At 55.5% G+C, this 18931-nt stretch overlaps 8 protein-coding genes across 8 annotated transcripts; 5 read left to right on the top strand and 3 right to left on the bottom strand.

Moving 5' to 3' along the window:
* Positions 1-56: 56 nt before the first annotated feature.
* Positions 57-3935, top strand: PG997_013237 (uncharacterized protein; the record flags this gene model as incomplete). Its single annotated transcript, XM_066817551.1, has 4 exons — positions 57-1000; positions 1055-2189; positions 2260-2767; positions 2821-3935. 4 exons carry the CDS (start codon positions 57-59, stop codon positions 3933-3935), a joined length of 3702 nt encoding a protein of 1233 aa, XP_066663243.1.
* Positions 3936-4516: 581 nt separating this feature from the next.
* Positions 4517-5694, top strand: PG997_013236 (meiotic chromosome segregation protein; the record flags this gene model as incomplete). Its single annotated transcript, XM_066817550.1, has 2 exons — positions 4517-4778; positions 4994-5694. Coding segments are annotated over 2 exons (963 nt in total), but the record flags the coding sequence as incomplete, so codon positions are not given.
* A 373-nt stretch (positions 5695-6067) lies between these two features.
* On the bottom strand, positions 6068-8231 carry PG997_013235 (glyoxal oxidase precursor; the record flags this gene model as incomplete). The annotated part of the gene is made up of 4 exons (XM_066817549.1): positions 6068-6541; positions 6666-7579; positions 7621-7959; positions 8018-8231. The coding sequence occupies 4 exons, from the start codon at positions 8229-8231 to the stop codon at positions 6068-6070; spliced, it is 1941 nt and encodes a 646-aa protein (XP_066663241.1).
* Positions 8232-9940: 1709 nt separating this feature from the next.
* On the bottom strand, positions 9941-12482 carry PG997_013234 (uncharacterized protein; the record flags this gene model as incomplete). Its single annotated transcript, XM_066817548.1, has 2 exons — positions 9941-11728; positions 11796-12482. The coding sequence occupies 2 exons, from the start codon at positions 12480-12482 to the stop codon at positions 9941-9943; spliced, it is 2475 nt and encodes an 824-aa protein (XP_066663240.1).
* Positions 12483-13979: 1497 nt separating this feature from the next.
* PG997_013233 (uncharacterized protein) lies at positions 13980-14339 on the top strand (the record flags this gene model as incomplete). Its single annotated transcript, XM_066817547.1, has 1 exon — positions 13980-14339. The coding sequence occupies one exon, from the start codon at positions 13980-13982 to the stop codon at positions 14337-14339; it is 360 nt and encodes a 119-aa protein (XP_066663239.1).
* Positions 14340-14360: 21 nt separating this feature from the next.
* On the top strand, positions 14361-14660 carry PG997_013232 (uncharacterized protein; the record flags this gene model as incomplete). The annotated part of the gene is made up of 2 exons (XM_066817546.1): positions 14361-14523; positions 14572-14660. 2 exons carry the CDS (start codon positions 14361-14363, stop codon positions 14658-14660), a joined length of 252 nt encoding a protein of 83 aa, XP_066663238.1.
* Positions 14661-16564: 1904 nt separating this feature from the next.
* Positions 16565-17088, top strand: PG997_013231 (Ribosomal protein L34; the record flags this gene model as incomplete). The annotated part of the gene is made up of 2 exons (XM_066817545.1): positions 16565-16653; positions 16749-17088. 2 exons carry the CDS (start codon positions 16565-16567, stop codon positions 17086-17088), a joined length of 429 nt encoding a protein of 142 aa, XP_066663237.1.
* Positions 17089-17853: 765 nt separating this feature from the next.
* PG997_013230 (uncharacterized protein) lies at positions 17854-18537 on the bottom strand (the record flags this gene model as incomplete). The annotated part of the gene is made up of 1 exon (XM_066817544.1): positions 17854-18537. The coding sequence occupies one exon, from the start codon at positions 18535-18537 to the stop codon at positions 17854-17856; it is 684 nt and encodes a 227-aa protein (XP_066663236.1).
* Between the last annotated feature and the right edge of the window lie 394 nt (positions 18538-18931).

Below are 18931 nucleotides of genomic sequence, written 5' to 3'. Positions count from 1 at the left end.
ATCCTCCGACTGCCATTGCTTCCTCTCATGACCGCTTTCCACCCTCACGGAATGCCATGAATGCGACGCCGCGCATGCGGGCGGGTGGCTTTCCAGCCACCCCAGGTACAGCTGCTCCCAGAGCACGCAACGGGGATGCCTTCAACTCGACCCCGAGAGATCCTCCTAAACAACAGAAGCCGGCGAAGCCAACCCTGCCGCCCGCTCCCACAAATACTGCCGGCCCTGTGCCCGAACGAGAGCCATTGATACCATTGCACATCGTCGACGGCCCAAGCCAAAGATTCTACGCATTTGCCATATACACCGCGCTGTTCGCATGGAGGCTATATGACTGGCTGCAGGTCGTCACCACCGGCACTGGCTCTTTCACCTCGTTTACAAAATGGGTCGGCATCGATTTCGTCTACCTATTCGTCGCACTGCCCACCCTGAGGATACCATGGCTGGATTTTTCGCAACCGGTGGTCATCACCATGTTCGTCGTGCAGTTCATCCTCAACTGGCTGTTGATGTTCAATATCCAATTCATCCTGACGACCTGGTTGCTGAGCATTGTCAACCTCATGTTCTCGGAAAGCGAAATCTCGCTATCGGGCAGCGATGTCAAGGTCAACAATATTCTGCACAATGCCTCCCTGATCATGGGCAAGCAGATTATCAACATTCTGCCCGAGGGCTCTGCTATGCTTAATCCTACCAATACACCATTCTGCATCGGTCCTGGCCGCAACACGGTTGCGGTGCCCTTGTACTTCAACGCAACGATTCCCGTCGAGGTGGAGATTATGCGCATCGATTTCGAGACGAACAACGAGGAGGTCGTGAAGCTGAGCCGCTCTCAGATTCGCGAGATCGAAAAGCAGGCAAGGAAGATCACGGAGGACGGGTCCGTCACTTCGTACGTTTACGACTTCCCCGTCAAGAAGCCGGGCGCCTATCGCCTGAACAAGGTCCTGGACGAATACAAGCTCGATGTGCAGAGGGCGGGTGAGCCAACGTATGTGGTTCCTTGCCCCAGGGCACGTGTACGACCTGCGGAATCATCCACCAGATGCATCAACGACTTGTCGGATCTGTCCCTCGAAGTCTATGGTACCCCACCCTTGAAGATCGTATACAGCCGCGTTATCAATGGCCAGGACCACAGCTTTCACTTCCAAAGCCTCCAGCCCGATGGCTTCTCGTCTCCGTTAATGGGTGCCGGAAAGCTCAGCAGCCTGATCCGTCCAGGAGAGGAAGACTTCACCTGGGCCAGAGCACAGACAGTCACCGTAGCGCTCAATGAGTCGATGAATCAGGCCGGCGACTGGCAGTATTCGATCGATGAGGTGCATGACGTCTTCCAGAACGTTGTCAAGTACGTCGCACCTGATAACGAGGCCGACTTCAAGCCCAAGCCCAAGCACCTGTACCAGAATTTCGGCGTCAGGGAGCGGCCTCGCGCAACACTTGCCGGCTGTGACCTACGCAACCCTCTCAAGGTTGCCAAGGGCAAGGACAAGAAGCTACCGGTCAAATTTGACATTGCCGGCCTTGAGGCGCAGAGTGCCACCTATACCGTTAATTGGCTATTTTCACCCGTTGACAAGCTTACCAAGAGTGGTGACCACGGGGACGCAGTCGAGACTGGGTCGTTCACTGCTAAGAACGCGTACGACCAGCCCACTATTTCTGCCCCCGGCTTGTACACGCTCAAGTCAGTCACTTGCGAGTCCTGTGAAGGCGAAATTGACGAGCCCTCTTCTTGTCTGCTGCTCAACCCTCTGGAACCGAAGTTGTCGATCCAGGCGGAAGAAATTCCAGACAAGTGCGCTGGTAACTCAATCGGTCTAAGAGTGAACCTGGATCTCGTCGGCACCCCTCCGTTCAACATCCAATACGATGTTATCAGCGATCTGGAACGGACCAGAAGGGAAAGAGTCGAGGTCAGGGGTTTGCGACAACAAATCGAGCTCCTACCAAGAAGCGCCGGCAGATACCAGTACAAGTTCAGGAAGCTGGACGACGCCATCTACTCGGTCCCTCTGCCATTGGCTGATGAATACACGCTTGAGCAATATGTTAAGCCGCCAGCAACTGCCTTCATCCAGAATCCTTCGGATGTCATCACCGCCTGCCTGGACGAGCCCGTCAAGTTGGAAGTCAAGCTACTTGGCGACGGACCCTTCACCCTCGAGTGGGAATTGGTTCATGATGGCAAGAAGAAATCCGAGAAGGCCACCCAGATCACCAGCGACACATACACCATAGAGACAGCCCCCTCTCTCCCAAGGAGGCGAGTACACTCTGTCGCTGACCAGCATCCAAGACCGGACAGGCTGTCGTATCTTCTTGAAAGAAGAGACCAAGATATCCGTGCGGAGGCAGCGTCCACGCGTGGCGTTTGGCCTTCTCGAGAGCAAGAGGGTTACGACAGTCGTCGAGGATGCCAAGGTTAACCTTCCTCTGCGCCTGTCTGGCGATGGGCCTTGGAGGGTCACTTACCGCAACCTCGAGGGTGACAAGGGTGATCAGATCCGGGTTGCCAGCTCCAGCAACGATTACATCGAGATCACCGAGCGTGGTAACTACGAACTGGTTGGCGTAACAGACAGTCAGTGCCGCGGACAGATAGACCCGAAGGCATCCCGCTTTGACGTGCACTGGTTCCCGCGACCAGAGCTGAAGCTCGTCCCCGATGACACCATAACAGAGAAGAACGACGTGTTCATCAAGCAAGATGTATGCGAAGGGGATATCGACGGTTTCGAGGTCATGCTGAAAGGTACGTTGAAGACAAATTATGATATACTGATGATGGCTAACCAAGTTTTGCAGGCTCTCCTCCATACCACGTTTCCTACGAGGTCAAGCATAAGCCAAAGAGCGGATCAGGAGCAGTCGCCCAGAAGCAGTTCGATGCTGCCCTGGGCAAGGCCTCGATCCCCTTGGATACCATCAAAGCCGGCTTGTATACATACAAGTTCTCTGCGCTTGCTGACAACCTGTACAACAACGACAAGAGGAAGTTCCAACCTCTGGTGCTGGAGCAAAATGTCAATGCCAAGCCGTCAGCAACATTCACCAAGCCCGGGCAAGCCATGAAGCTTTGCATGTCGGAGCAAGACTACGAGGAGAAGATACCGGTCAGACTCGAGGGCGTGGCGCCTTTCTACCTCGAAATCGAGATCCGTCACCAGTCTGGCAGTCTGGCAGAGACGCACCGCATCGCCAACATTCCCACCAACAACTACGGTATTCAGATTCCCCGGCAGTTCCTCAAGCTGGGAACGCAATGGATCCGTATCCGCAAGATCCGGGACGCTCGGGGCTGCCAGCAGAAGACGGAGGTGGGAGGACCGTCGGTGCAGGTACATGTGTTCGACCCGCCGGCCATCTATCCGTTGGAGACGCGAACCGACTACTGTGTGGGCGAGCGAATCGCGTACACGCTATCCGGAACGCCGCCTTTCGAGGTTCTGTATACGTTTGACGGCAAGGAGCGAAAGGCCAAGTCCTCCACGACCAACTTCCGTCGTATTGCTGAGTCGGCTGGCGAATTCACGATTACGTCTATTAGTGACAAGGCGTCTGAGTGCCGAGCAGCCGTGCATCTGGCCAAGAATATCCATCCCATGCCCTCGGTCAGGATCTCGCGTGGTAAGACCAACAAGGTCGACATTCACGAGGGCGGGCAGGTGGAGATTATGTTTGAATTCTGGGGAACGCCGCCGTTCGAGTACACGTACACGCGCAGCACCAACGCCCGCCGGGGCCAGGCCAGCCAGATCCTGGAGACGCGCCACGACGTCAGCTACGACCACAGCAAGTCGATCATGGCAAACCTCGAGGGCACGTACGAGGTGGTGGCGATCAAGGACAAGTTCTGCGCCTTCAGCACGCTGAACACGGAAAAGAAGGGGGATAAAGGACAGAAGAGGCTTCAATACTAGGACCTCGTAGCCTAGGGGCGAGGTCTGCGTTTGGCCATGTGTTAACAATAGGTGACGATGTAAAGAGTTAGGTAACGTGTAGCTGAGGTAGGGGGTTGGTTAGGGAGCTTGGGAGTGGAAAAGCATCTAGAATGCGTGCATGAGCAATGGCGTTCTGGTATGGCAATCTTGACTGGCTTGCTGTGGAGAATAACACATTACACACAGACGGGCGATATGAACAGGCGGGTAATTCGCATCCAATAAACCTTTTTCTTCATCTTGGTTTTCGTCCTACTCTTCTCGTCTCCAGACGACTCTATCGAAGATGTGCCAAGGAAAGGGGGCAGGATATATACTTCCGCTTCTCCATGTTGGTTCCGAACTTCGGGGTGGGTCACCACTTGCACTAAAGTCGTCTTAACATTGACACATCTACTCAAGCCGAGTTACGCTCTCGCTTTTGAATTTTTTCTATCTTCTTCGTCAAGCTCATTTATTTCCAGATCGCGATTGTATAAATACCACTTGTATACTTACCTCCCCATCTTCAGCCGTGTCCCCATCACAAAGCAACCCCCCGGGGCAAAAGAGAGACAGCCATGGCCGACCAGCAGACGAAGTCCATGTCACCTGCCGACCGAGCCCGGCTCGAGGCCCGGAAGCCCGTGCCCAAGATGCCGCCTGCGTACCTCCCCACATCGGGCAGCCCGCTGGCCGTGGACGAAGAACTCTATCGGAAGATCCAGCAGGCGCCGCGCGTCCTGGACCAGGAGTTCCTCCTGCCCATCCGGTCGGGGCGGGCGTGGAAAGTGAAGGCGGGCAATGTGGTTCGGATCAGTACGCCGGAGGGGGCGCAGGTTGGTGAGTGATGTTGATGCCCGGTTTTCCTTCGGATTTGTCGAGCGGCACATCCCGGAAAAGATGCTTGACCGCTCTGCGGGGACCCCAGGTTCTTGCTTCAATGCGTGGGCTCTCTCCACTCCCCGTGTGTGAAAAACGGGGGGCTGTGTTCTGGGATGCGATGCTGGCCCTCCCTGCCCATAACAAGACTAATAATAATGCCTTAATCCACCCAGGCGACCTGAACATCTGGAACGCCCACAACCCCCGCGAGCGCTTCTGGGCCTCGCGCACGCGTCAGCTCCACGCCTCGCACGTGAGCACCCACGACCGCCTGTGGTCCTGCCTGCCCTACATGCGGCCCCTGGCCACCATCATCCACGACTCGCTGGCCTGGTACGGCGTCGACGAGCACGGGGGCCGGGTCCACGACCTGCTGGGGACGCGGTGCGACCCTTACATCAACGCGGTCCTCTCCGGCTCCGGTTCCGAGTCTGGCGGGACTGGGTACGACTACCACTGCCACTCCAACCTGACCCGGGCCGTCCTTGAGTTCGGCCTCGGCGAGAGCGACGTCCACGACGTCATCAACATCTTCCAGGTCACGGGCCTCGACGAGCAGGGCCGCTACTTCATGAACCCCTGCCCCGCGGACAAGGTGGACAGCCTCGAGTTCCTCGCCGAGCAGGACCTGCTGATGGCGCTGAGCACGTGCCCCGGCGGGGACCTCTCCCTGTGGGGCTTCGGCGCCGACAGCGAGAAGGAGATGGTCAAGTGCTGCCGCCCGCTCAAGGTTGAGGTCTTCCGCCTCGAGGACGAGGCCCTCTTGGCCCGGAGCGGGTGGAAGCCACCTACGGTCGCGCCCTACAGAGGCGCGCACGGGATGCGTATTCCCAGGGAGAGTCCCAAGGTTAAAAGTCATAGTTTGTTGAAAGACGGTGTGTATTTTTTTCAGTAAGCTACCGGTCCATCAATTGGATATGGCCACGATCTGGTGCTCCTACAGTGGACACGTCGACTGTGGAAAGCCTCGTCGCAAATTGAAAAAGCTCAATTGATCTTTTCTACGACTATATGATTATATATACTAGGCCAAGGAGTGACTATATCAAATTTTGGTTGGGCCATCATTAAAAAGGTCCGAGGTCAGCTCCAGCGACTTGCGTAGCTGGAGGGTGACATATGCAACGGACGCACTGCTTCTCTTTGGCTCATCCACGCAACCAACAACTCCAGCCACTAGCATCAGACCGATACTGTAACCGAGTCTCAAGTTATGAGATGAGACGCAGAGCAAAGGAAGTCCCCCTCTAGAAGAAGCCGTACTTGACGCACTTGTCCTTGGGCACCTTGAGGTCGCGGTTGATGGCCACGCAATCGCGGTACTGCTGCGTGCAGGCCTCTTCGGCCTTATGGCCGTCATTCTGCCAGCGCTCGTGGGTGCGGGCCTCGAGGGCCGCCGTGTGGGCCGAGTCGGCGGCGTACTCGAAGTACTCTCCTTTGCCCTTGCCGCCGTGGCCGCCCTTGCCCTTGCCACCCTTGCCCTTGCCGCCGCCGCCGTGGTGACCGCCACCCCACTTGCCGCCGCCCTTGCCCTTCCGATGGTGGCCGGGATAGCCCTTACCGTACTCCTTGTTTTGCTCATCCTTGCCGTCGTTCTTGCAGCCCCGCGCGTACGTGTCCTTGCAGGCCGAGTACTGCTGCTTGCAGGCCGCCTCGCAAGCATCCGGGGTGTGTTGCCGCTTCCACGAGCTACACTTGTTGCTGTCTTGGTGCGTGTAGAGCTTGAAAATGTCGCCTTTCAAGGAAACGCTCACGTGTCAGTACGTTCGTTCCATCCGTGTGCGGCTGTGGGTAAGAAAGGAGACGGGGGTGGGGAGGGTAGAGAAGAAGGGGGAAGTCACTTACCACCTCGGTGCTCAGACTCGACATTGTTGCAGTTGAGGATAGGCAACCGAACCTCGCCCACAGGCTTTTGCTCGCTGTAGCCGTACTTGTCGTTGCTGGGCTGCTTGCAGTAGCCGGTCGGGGCCGGCGGGCAAGGCAGCGGTGGGGGCGCGGTCGGCGTTGCGGGAGGCGCCGACTTGCACGGGTAGACGCTGGTCGTCGTCGTGTGGGGGCAGTCGGCCGGGGGTAGTTCTTGAAGCAGTGATCCTTTCCGAACTCGCTGCCGTAGTAGCTCTTCTTCTTGCAGTAGTACTTGATCGTGGTGCACCACTCGTGGAAGTTGAAGCAGTCCATGGCGTTGGGCCACCCGGCGTTCTTGAAGCAGCCGGGAACCTGCAGCTTGCATGCCGAGTACGCCTCCGTGCAGCCCTGCTCGTCGTCCCATGTGCGCAGCGGGAGCGAACAGAACTTTTCGCCACACTTATACTCGCACTTGGGCGGGGTTACCAGGGTAGCTGTGCAGAGACCGCCGGAAGTCATGGTTGTGGGCGGCTTAGGGGTAGCTGTTGTAGGCGGCTTGGGAGTTGTCGTCGGGGGCTTGGGAGTACTCGTAGGCGGCGGCGGTGGCTGAGGGGTAGACGTTGGCGGCTTAGGGGTGCTCGTAGGCGGAGTAGATGTTGAAGGCTTCGAAGTACTCGTCGGGGGAGGAAGCGTTGGAGGTGATGCCGAGCTGACGCTGGTAGACGAGCTTGAAGACACGCTCGTCGTGCTGGACGATTTCGGAGGCGGGAGTATGTTGGAGCCGCAGGGCTCAAGAGACTCGAGCTCCTCACAGTGGTAGACGCTGATGGCGCCGCCGCCGCCGCACATCTCGTCGCGATTGCCGTTGCAGGGGTGTTGCATGAAGTAGAGTTGATCGAGTAGGTCTCGGCGTTCTGGACGACGCCACAGAAGCACTGGCTCGCGTACTCGGTACCGGCGTACGGGAACCCCAAATCCAAACAGGCCTGGATACACATCTCCGTGGTGAGGCTGTCTCCCGAGAGCTGGTCCTGCTCGTAGCCCAAAGCGCGTCCACCAGACAGGTTGTCCGCCCAGCAGCCGATCGGCGCGTAGTCATTGGTGGTCAGTCCTGCAGTGCTGGGAAAAGTCGTGTCCTCGAAGACGCTCAAGTAGTTGTGGCCACCGCACGTCTGATCCGCATTGCCGGAACAGGCCATGTTGCAATTGCCGCTGTCCACTTTGTCGACCTGAAGGGTCGGGCCGCAGTAGCAGACACCCCCGTATGTCAGACCGGCGTAACGGAAAGCGTTGCCTATCTTGTGTCAGTAGCGTTCCTGCTCTTCGCCAACTCGATCAAGACCCGGACGCACCTTTGCAAATGGCCCAGCACTCCTCTTGAGTCATGGCATACTGGTCAGCGGCGCTTCTCATCGGGAGAGCTTCGAAGGATCCCGTGTCATTGTAGCATCCCACCGACTTGAAAGGCGAGAAGCTGCTTGTACACCACGACAGCTCGGGGACCCATTGGATCTCCAAGTCCGGCACCGCCGAAACCGGGGCGCTCAGCGGGTGAGCAAGGGCCATCTCGGGGACAGATATATGCCACGGAAGCGTGACTGCAGGAAGCGAATGTGAAGCTGTAATGCTATGGCGGTTCTCAGAAGCCCCGTGAGCAGATGTCCTTTGGATGGTTGCGAGAATCCGGAAATCCTCTTCTCGGGGTGGCGATTGGATCTCTTCTATATAGACGCTTCACGCATAGGAAAATGTGCCGAGGGTATCCCATGGTTCGGACTATCGCTTGCATCCCGTGTTCTCGACTCATCTTAACTCGTTCGTATTCTGGGAACATCTGTTGCATGAAGACATCAAGGTCCAAGGGGGCTTCTACCAATGCGAGCCTACCGGCCTACCTTGCTAACTCACAGGAGCGAGGCGTCCATCAGTCCCCAAGCCAAGATCCGATAACTTATCGATGCCAATCTTCTGAACGTAAGAGTCTTTCCATCTTCCTATTTCGTACTTCTTGTTGGTTAGAAGAACACTATGGCTGCCCCCTCAGTTCAAATTCTTCGAGGCTAGAGTTACCTTGGCAGTCCTGAAAGTGCACCCTTGAAAGTGCATGGCGCATGCAAGGCACATTTCGGATAGAGCCGCGTGCGGCCGGGCCGGGCCGGCCATGTCAAGTCGCCTGTGATGGGCCGAACCATATGCAATATTGTTGAGTAGATTCTGAGTGCAAGGTACGAACGCTGTTGCTGCCTGTGCCAGTCTAGCGGCTCCCTAATTCATGAACATGGGCTTGGCCGCAGCAGTCAATTGACACCTTGACGGCCACGCGAGCCTCCCAATCCGGGAGGGCAAGCTCTCGGGACAACACAGATCGGCCATCATCCACAATATTGTCGGGCCCATTGATGTAGCTCGATGCTCTTCTGGGGTTTCGGTTCAACCATCCACTCCTAGTTCCGGCTAGCTCATCACCTTGGGTTCGAATCGTATCCATCTAGCCGGGGCCGGTGCTGTTGACGCGTACTCCATATACACGGCCCACCCGGCGGCGCGGCTGCTCTGCAACAGGACCACGGCAGCCTTGGCGGTGCTGTATATGATGCTTGTGGCTGGGGAGCGGCTTACGCTATGTCCCGCTAGAGCTGCCACCAAAAGTGAGTATCCCACCAGACTTAAGGTTGACCCATCTTCCGTGAGAGAGATGAGCCCGCGGTGTTGACAGCGGCAAAAGTTGAGCAAGGTATCGATGGGTCCGAACTAGGTCGCCACATCCTTCACTGCCTCGCCAACCTGTTCGGTCCGAGTGGCATCGATGCGGAGGAAGCGAGTCTGGCAGTGTCTGTTGCGTTGTTCGGAGAGTGCTGTTCATGGTGTATCGCACCTGCTCTTTTGTGCTTCCTAGCATGGGTCCTCCTTCCTCGAACCCGGGCCTTTCGCAGGACCGCATTGACGGGCTACCTGCCTAAGCAACCTAAAGTAAGTAGGTAGGTATGTCAGGCACTCGTTTTTAAAAAGAGGCAACTGCTCCTTCAGCCGCGTGTCATGTACGGTATATCGAGTACAGCGAGAGCGCGGGGCTTTTGGCGTGCAAAGTCCGACGACCGGGCCAGACCACGGGCTTCCTTATCGTCCGGGTCTTGTATATTGGCCCCAAGTCAAGCTTTGACATCATGTCACGTTGCACTAGGTCAGGGGATGGCGTACCCTGGCGGGGATATGAGATTACTCTCTCCTTTACATAATACATAGTTGATTTAGTATATATATGCCTCGGCAAACCCCTAACTAAGAAAACCGCCATTGGCGGCAAACTGAATCTGATAATCTCTTAAGCTTGCCCAATGCTGAAGCTCCTCTTCTTCGTCATGGGGTGTCATTGTGCCGTTTGCCCCTCCGGTGACTGTGCCGGTCTTCTCCAGCTTCATCATGATGTCGAGGAATTTACTCAGGTACTCCTCGGCCTTCATGGCCATCGGCCCCTTGCGCTCGGGGGCATCGTTGAGTAGCGTACTGGCAATTTGGCGAATCTTGTTGACCAGGGAAGCACCGTTCGGCTCCATGTTCCGCTGCGTAATGGTAGTCAACACGGTCAATAAGTGCTGAACAATGAGCTCCCGCTCGTTTGTTATCATTAGGTCGACCTCATCTTTGCCACCACCTTCGCCATTCTCAGACATGTTGGACTGTGCCCTGTGGGTGTCTCGTAAGTTTAGATATCTCTCCACGTAGTAGGAGCGCGTAGCCAACTGCGACGCGTAGATGTTGGCCTTTTGGATCTCGAGCTGCAGCTTCCTGCGGCGCGAAGGTTGTTCGGCAAATGCATGCCGTACATCATGGGCAGGTTGGATAGCCGGGAATGCCGGTGGGCAATACTGGAAACCAGACTCATCGAGAAACGCCACATTTCTTTCTGCTTGCGGGTTCGCCGTATCCACCTGCAGCTCAGGGGGGAGTGTTTCGGTAATGGCCTTGGCCTGATTCAGTGCATTGTTCAACATCGTCCTCTGGGCAGACCATTCGAAGAACTTGATACCATAGCACATATCAATGCCTATGAGCTCGTTCATAGACAGATACGTGTTGATGTTCCTATTGAACCCAGTGACAAGAGACATTGTACCCTCTGGTTGGGGCACCACATGGTCAGCAAATATGTACTCGTCATCGACCTCCAGAGGCATCTCTGGGTACGGCTGTTGGGCATTGGGCGGCGGTATCGGGATTTCATTAATGGAGGCTCCCATTTGCTGCATGGATCGGACGCCAGCCACCATAACCCAAAATATGCGTTTCCCGATTTGATCGGTAATGTAGTTGATGGCTTTAGAGGCAGCGTGAAGGGAAGAGGCCAGATCGGTGCCACTTGACATAAGCATGGAGGTGTCTGGAGGCCTATGCGTACCAAGCTCTCTGCAGAACGTCATGGTCTCTGCCATAAAACGCCTACAAGCCTTGTACTGGAAGGTGTACGCCGCGGCTAATCCAAGGAAATAACTTGTAGCAGCATCGTTCACGGACATGTCCTCCTTGGCCATGAAGAGAGGGCCTCTTGCTTCCAGAGCTACCGAACGGCACCGGTCGATCATGGATATAGCAGTGGGAAATAAACTAGGACTGTGGGACGCTTTCAGATGGGCCCTCGCACTTCGAGGGAAGGAAGCGACCAGCGAGCCAATCATGCTCGCCAGCAATGCGAGGAAGCCCGGATCCGTCCGATCGGCTCGAGCATGGAACGCCTGGCGAAACGTGGGCTCATGTGGGAAGGGGACAAGGGGATGAATGTAGGTGAAGAAGTCATCCACCAACAGAGACAAAACCGGCCAAGGGGCAATGGTTTCGGCGTCCATGATCCCATTTCCTCCCTCATGACCAGCTATAGAAACAAGTGCCTCTGCGGCATGTTGTGGACCTGGCGAGTCGATCGGGGCCTCTTCTATCCGTGCTCGCTTCGCAGCTTTGGCGGCTTCGGCATGCTTATTAGGCGGTCCGCGGCGCTTCATCTCGCGCTGAAAGGTGCATTCGACGTTGAGATCGTGACAAGGCTTGCATGGTGGGCCGCTCTCGTCGCACTATATAACATGACTTTGATTAGTATCCGGTCTCCGAAGCAAGCGACGCAACGATAGAATAGCGTACCTTCACTTTGCGCTGGCTGCACATGTCACAAGCGCGTCGCAATCGCGTCACCTTCTGTGCCGGAGGCGTTGACGACTGCGCTCCTTGACTGTGGCCGTTGGTGAGTGGCCCACCAGCTCCAGAGTGAGAATGTGCGGAAGGTGATACGGAAACAGGTCCAGTGTTGTATTGAGCGGCAGCAGCAGCCGCTGCTGCAGCGTCGTTCACATGCAACGATGCGGATTGCGCATACTGCTGAGCTATCAGACTGGGTGACAGTGGCTCTGCGCTTTCGGCAGTCGCAGCTTGGAGCAGCTGGACGCCTTGGTGCGCAGCAGTTGCGGCGGAGATTGGCGATGGGAGGCCATCGTATGAAAGCGGAATGTGATCGGACTCTTGCTCGGTCGTCGCCGGGACGGACGGCGAGGGCAATTGATTGTCGTATTCCTGGTGAGTGTGGTCGTGTTGTAGTGAGGGTTGATCCAGCAAGGACTGGTCTGTTTGGTGTGTGTGCTGATGCTGCTGCTGCTGTTGTTGCTCTAGCTCGGCCTGTTGTTGCTGCTGGTCGTGGTGATGATGCTGATCATAGGAACTGGGATCCGATTGGCCTGGGAGGCCGTCTGCAAGTGCAGTATCAATTGCGGCCGATGACGGTGGAGGCGGCAGCTCTTCGGATTCAGAAACCAGTGGGTAAGGCTCCGATGCCATGATCAAGTCGAGCCTGGATCGCCCATGCAGCACGCCTTGCTGGTTTGTCCAACGGCTTTTCGTCGGGTGAGTCGGTTGAAGTTCGCTGGAATTACGAGGGCGGTTTGGATTGAAAGCTGCTGCCGACAAAGTCTCAAGACCAAAAGCAGCCAAAAAGGTAGGTACGGTGCTGCTACCCAATTGGTAGGTCACTTGGTTATGTAACCTGGCGGGTTTTAGGTTTGGGGGTTAACTTCTTATGGGGTAGCGGTACCTACTGCTGGAAGTACCCACGCAGACAGACCCCAGCAGCAGCAGGTACTAGTAGCCCCGGTATTATCCATGGCGATTCACATATGTTGAACGCATCAAGTTCGAGAGAACTCAGGATCCATGAGTATATATAGGATGTGTGTATGTACATGTATTTACTCAACTGATCACGCAGTTACATGCTATCGGAGACCTCGAAATTGCCTTGGCAGGAAGATGTAGCTGTCCCTGCGAATTGCTAAGCTGCAGCAACTGCTGGGAACGGGTTATCATGTCAGCTGGAGACTGGCCCAGCGTAACCCATTCGAACCGCAACCCGGCGAGTGCTAGCAAAACCAATGCCACAGCCCAACACAACGAAGCAATAATGACCCCTATAACCATACGATCTAGAACCAAAGTAGGCTTGGTGGTTTGAACGGCGTTGCTACTGCGAGGCACGGTTTGCATCTCACCCATCTCTGGCTTGGCCTGTTCTTCTTCAGTCTTCCAACGTGGCGGTGATTCGGACTTTGGCGACACCGGCGACGAAGACGCGGACACAGAGTCCCGTAGCTCGGATGTTCTCAGACTACCCACCGAGTTCTGGAACCACCGATGCTGGAGGACCTCTTCGATACTAATCCTCTCGCTGGGATCATATTTGAAGATCCTCCGGAGAAGGTCGCCGAGTTCAGGAACCTCACTGTCGGGGATGGAGTAGCGGAAGGCGACCATGTCTTTGCTCTGGTCCGGTTGTCCTTCGGCGTCGAGCGGGAAGTTGAACCAATGGCGCTCCTGCGAGATGGCCGCCTCGATAGGACATGACCGGCCACTCCTGGAGAACGACTCTTTGCGTGATTGTGCCAGCTCTTCTGAACTCATAGACATAGGCTGCGACGGTGAATCACGTTTCTGCTGCTTCGGCACTTGTCTTGCTGGGAGCTGCTCGTCGGACTCGGACGAAGTCGATTGGGTCTCCTCGCCTGCGGATTCATCTACCAACGTCTCTCGTGCGCTTCGATATTGATTTGGCAAGTGCCCAAATAGGTATTCCAGGTCCTCGAGATACTTCTCTTCTCCGCCACCGTATCGCCCAACACCAAGCAAGCTTTTTCCGCACCGCAGCTCGGCGACTGTGCAGCCTAGTGCCCAGACATCGCTCTCCAAACCCGACGCGACGTCCTTAGTACTTGCATATACAACCTCCGGCGCAGCATACGCCAGCGACGAATCGGGATGCATCGGTACTTCCCCATCCACACTATGATAGTACCCGCCAGAGTCCACCACGGCCACCTCATCCTCCACCCCAAGCCCCTCAAGGCTCGTGGGGCGTACCAGGTACCGCGGCGCATGGGGACCGGGGTCTCTATCGCCATCCAGATCCAGATCGACATCCGAGACCGCGCGGCGCACTTTCTCCAGCTCAGGCAGGCCAAGCAAGAGATCCATGTCGTCCTTGGCGAATTCATCATCTCTCAGCCGCAGCAGTATATTCTGCGGCCGCAAGTCCCCATGGCGCACGCCGTGCTCGTGCAAAAACCGCATGCCCTCTGCGACCTGTCGCAACAAGTCGCCGTGCGTCTCGGGTGCGTTCAGCTTGCTGAGGATCGAGGGGCCTAAAACGGGAAAAACAAAGCAATGATGCGTCCCGTTCGGGCCGGTGATCTGGAAGCTCTCACCCGGGATTATGATGTGGTTCCTCCCGGCTTCCTCGGTGTCGACGCCCTTGGTCTCGAAGTGTCGCATCAGCCGCAAATCGTCACACATACCAGCTGCTTCCTCGAAAGAGTATGGAGACATCAACGTTGGCATTGAAGAAGGAGATGCTCGCATGACCTTGACTGCTCGCCAGTTTTGGGTCCTGGTATCCAGACAGAGCCAGACTGTGGCGTCGGAGCCGAAGCCGAGCTTGTGGAAGACTTCGAAGCGCTCATCCAGTAGGTCGCCCAAGTGAACCGGGTGGTAACCGCCTCGCCTATATTGCTCTACATCTTCCAAATCGTCTGGGTCATCTAGAGGCTGATAGCGGCGATGTGCTTCCCCAGACTCATCGTATATATTGTTTGGTGTATGGACAGCTTGACCGGCAAGTTGGAACGGAAGATAAGGTGGTTTCGAAAAGGTGACTTCAGCTTCAGCCATATTGTAGAAAAATAGAGAATTGATCACTGATGGTAGAGGGCGCCGCTACGAATTGTCGTCTAAGTTACCCGATATTGCTTCTTCAGGGGGAGTGTACGAGCCGAGCAGGGCGGTGACAAGAGTGCCCCGTGAACGCCGACTTAAGAGCTCATGCCATGTCGGCAATAGAGATGTAATGAAACTGGAACGTTTCCACGTTGGAATGAGGTGCCAGCTCGGACAATACCGTTATCATGTCGTCTGGGCCGCATCCAAATGTGTGACGGGAAAGGCGCCTTCGGCCGCATTCCTAGCAATCCGCAAACGGTTCGACCACCTGCAAAGGGCTGGCTTCATCCACCTGCTCATAGCTGACCACAATTCGACATTTACGTGTTTCTCGAATAGGCATTACATGTGGATGGGGTCTCTTGGCTGAGGTAACCTGCAAGTAAAGTAGAGCTTCTGTCCTGGTCATCTTGTCTGAACTCAATGCTTCAATCTCATCCTGTGCCCAACGCCTGAATTTGGGGTCCATTGTAGCTGATTTGGCTCGTAGCATTTCTTGCAGTCTTGGAGTCACATTTGCTTCACATAATTAGGTTATTTCTAAGGTTCACGTAATATTGATGTTGATTGTTCTGGAAGACCAGTGTACCTGAGGCATGGCATCTGTGTAGGTGTAGGTTAGGTACTTACACACTTCAAGTTCGTGCCTGCCGTGGATTGAATTGAGGTAAGCCAATCAGAAGGAGCAGGTGCCTGACCAGTAGCTGGCTGCCTGGGTTAGTGGCCTGGTTCCTGCCTGAGACAGCGGATTCCAGTCAGGCGCCTGCATTCAATGTTTTGTGGGCCTTTACTGATTTGGCCCACCCAGGGACTGTATAAATAGCTGGCCTCCCTCCCACCTTTTCCAAACTTCTTTTTCTCTTTTTCTCTTCATACTTACCTTGCTGGGGCTTGGGGAGATCAAGTATTCCCTGGGCCAGGTTGAGGAACCTGCATTGCACAGCGCGGCGTTCTCTCTTCCTAAACTATCCTTCGGGGTCGTTTTCGGTGGAATTTTTGCTGTCACATCACTGCTTTGCAGTCCTATTTTTTCATTATGGTCTGGTGCTTCGCGCATCGTCATGGAGAAGAAATCATTCCTTTTATAGTGTCTACCTGACTAAACAGTAATATACCAGTCTCGCATGTAATGCTTTTGTACTCAAATGGTCGCGAGATTTCGACAAGTCGCGTAATTATCTGGCGGCTGATGGATTGTCTAGGAAGCTGCTGCCTCATGGTCTCCTTGCAGCTAGCGGAGTGCGCAAGCAAGTATCTGTGATTTGCATAGCCGTATGTTGCCGTTGATTACTTACCACGTGCCCGCGCGCAGAATAGAGATGTAATTTGATCGAGACCACGTCGCCATCGAGATGCCAAACGTACCTGCCCATCGTCGTCTTGGTCTTGGACGTGAGCTCACAGTGCGAGAGCCACAGTATTGAGAGCCCGTAGTCCTGCTGCTGTCGGGTTCAGGCGGACCGGCGCCGGCCTAGCTTGAATTTTTGAAGCGCGGAACGCCCAAAGCTTGCGTTGCGGGATCTCGAGTGACGCTTTGGTTGAGCATTCCACCCCAGTCGCCATTGGTCCTCGAATTACTTCAATTTCCCTCTTGCGTGCTGCTTGACGGCCACTTGATATCCCAATTGAATCAGTCCACGATGCGTCCAACTACCATGGCGACGCCTTGCGTCCGCGCAGCTCTGGCCCGGCTCGGCAGCCAGGCCACGAAGAGCTCCCAACCTCAGTCGCACCTCTCCCGACGGTTCGTATTGTCCTTCTTCGGCGCCATTGGATTCTGCACATAAGGATTACTCGAACTGAACTGAACTGAACTTTGTTATCTTCTACGTAATATAGCACATTCACATCCCTCCCCTCGCTGCGACCCTCGCTCCCCAGCGCCCGCCAGACCATCTTCCGCGCCTCGCAACCGACCTGCGCCCCCGTGCCCACGGCGGCCGCCCCGTGCGCATCCACGGGCGAGTCCGTCCTCGACATCGTCCCCAAGACCGCCATCTCCTCGAGTCCCATCTTCGGCGGCGTGCAGATCCGGTGCGGCCCGCGCCCGACCATGGCCACGTCCAGCCGCCTCATCCGCAAGCGGCGTCACGGGTTCCTGAGCCGCATACGCTCGCGGAACGGCCGCCGCACGCTGCAGCGGAGGAAGTCCAAGTCGCGCCATGTCCTGTCTATGTAAACCGAACATACAAACAACACACATAGAGTCCAAGGGAAGAACGAGATGAACGTCTGAGGGTTGCTACGGTCGGGAGGAGCGGCCAACTGCTCCGCTGGCAACATCGGCAGTCGAGGAGCTGGACGGGCTATGGAAACGAATTTCTAGCAAACCCGCATATACTGAAGCTCGGCCACTTGTTTGGGCAAAGGGGAAGTTACCTACCAAAGAAGCCGCCACTTGACTGTGGTAGCCTTCTCGGAGGAAACAGTCTGGGTGATGCAAACATGCGATGGGCTGCTGCCTCAGTCGCATAACGTGGACAATCATAAGATGCGCATAGAATCGTGTATAACAGATGTGATGATAGCATGAAGCAAACGCATATCCTACTCATCGACCCAAGGTGCTCGAATGAGCACCTCATAGTTCTATGTGTCTTCGGCGACAATACTATTCATGACGAACTCGCTGAGTTTCGTTCCAATACTGTAAACATATACGACTACAATCGCGAGGTACTTCCTTCCCAATGGTACACGATCGCATAGGCAAGATTTGGGCATTTTACGAACACGGAAGATTTGGTAGGCAAGATAATCTCCAAATTGGTTCAGAACAAAAAAAGCAAATGGTATATTATGGTTTATCGAGCCCTCCTTTTTATCAATCGTGATCACAGCATGCTTGTCATATTTCCGCTCGCCCCGGATCATAGCTAACCTGCAATTGCTAGAGTAGTCTCTTGTTGCTGCAGAACCCATATCAAAGCAACTATCTCCGCCGCTACTTGGACGATTTGCCGGCTTTGATGATCTTATCATTTGCCCGGTTAAGCTTCTGGCGCGCGGAGTCGTCAAGAAGCCCGTGCCATTCCCTCAGATAGGCCACATGAGTCGTCTCGCCCTCTCCATACTCGACAGGCGGACCTCTAATCTGCGCCGGCTCGTCTTCCGCATCGAAGATGGCCCAACTAGAAGATTCGTTGGTGCGGAGGCCGTAGCCTTTGTCCTTGAGCGCCACCACGGTAAAGTTACGAAGTAGGACAACATCCCCGGACTTGACTTTGGGCAGGGAGTCCTTATGGGGCCGGTAGAGAAGTACCTCATTGACAGAATTGGGCCCAACAGACTGGTCGGTGATAGTAAAGGACATTGAGAACTCCCGAGGCCCGCCCTTAACGCGCTGGGGGTCGGTAGGCGTCGTCAAGGCCACAGCCATGACATCGATCGACTTGCCGATATGATATCTCAATACCTTCAACTCTGTATATTCGGGAATAGAGTTGCGGAGATGACGGCGAATCTTCGCCTTGCAGTCAGGGAGAGGATTCAGCTCTTCGCCAAATTTGGAGGTGGCCGGGGACGTGGAGGCCGCTTTGCTCTGAGCTCTCGAGCTAGACTTCGAGGGCACGTTGAACGGTGCCTTGGCAAGCTGAACGCTGGCATCACCCTTGTAATCCGGACTCATTTGAAAGCACATAGATCTAGTATGTGGCCGGGTGCTTTCAGGCGTGTCGTCGCGCTTTCGACCTGCTCTTCTAGATGCAATCGACGCCCTCGCAAGCCTTACGCTGGGGTCTGTGAATGAGTCGTCGCCCGCTTCAATTGATGGAGAAAATTGTTCTCTGGACCGCGGTCGGTCGTGCTGTGACGTTGGGGTTCGGCCGGGCTTGAAATGCTCATGCCCAGAGCAAGACTCTGACCGAGATGGGGTGTTGGGCTGAATCGCCTCGGTGGGTTTCTCCTCCTGTTCATTCTCAGCACGGATAGAGTCCACTTCCTGCACAGTAGTCGGCAATGTCGATGGATCTTCGTCCAAGGGAGAAGTGGCCACCTCTACGGGTTCATCCGTATGAGTGATG

The sequence above is a fragment of the Apiospora hydei genome, assembly GCF_038363865.1.
Source record: "Apiospora hydei strain CBS 114990 chromosome Unknown utg000009l_segment0_segment0, whole genome shotgun sequence".
In the NCBI taxonomy this organism is placed as follows: domain Eukaryota; kingdom Fungi; phylum Ascomycota; class Sordariomycetes; order Amphisphaeriales; family Apiosporaceae; genus Apiospora; species Apiospora hydei.
The sequence above is the reverse complement of the archived record's forward strand: the minus strand, read 5'-3'. Positions and strand labels throughout refer to the sequence as shown.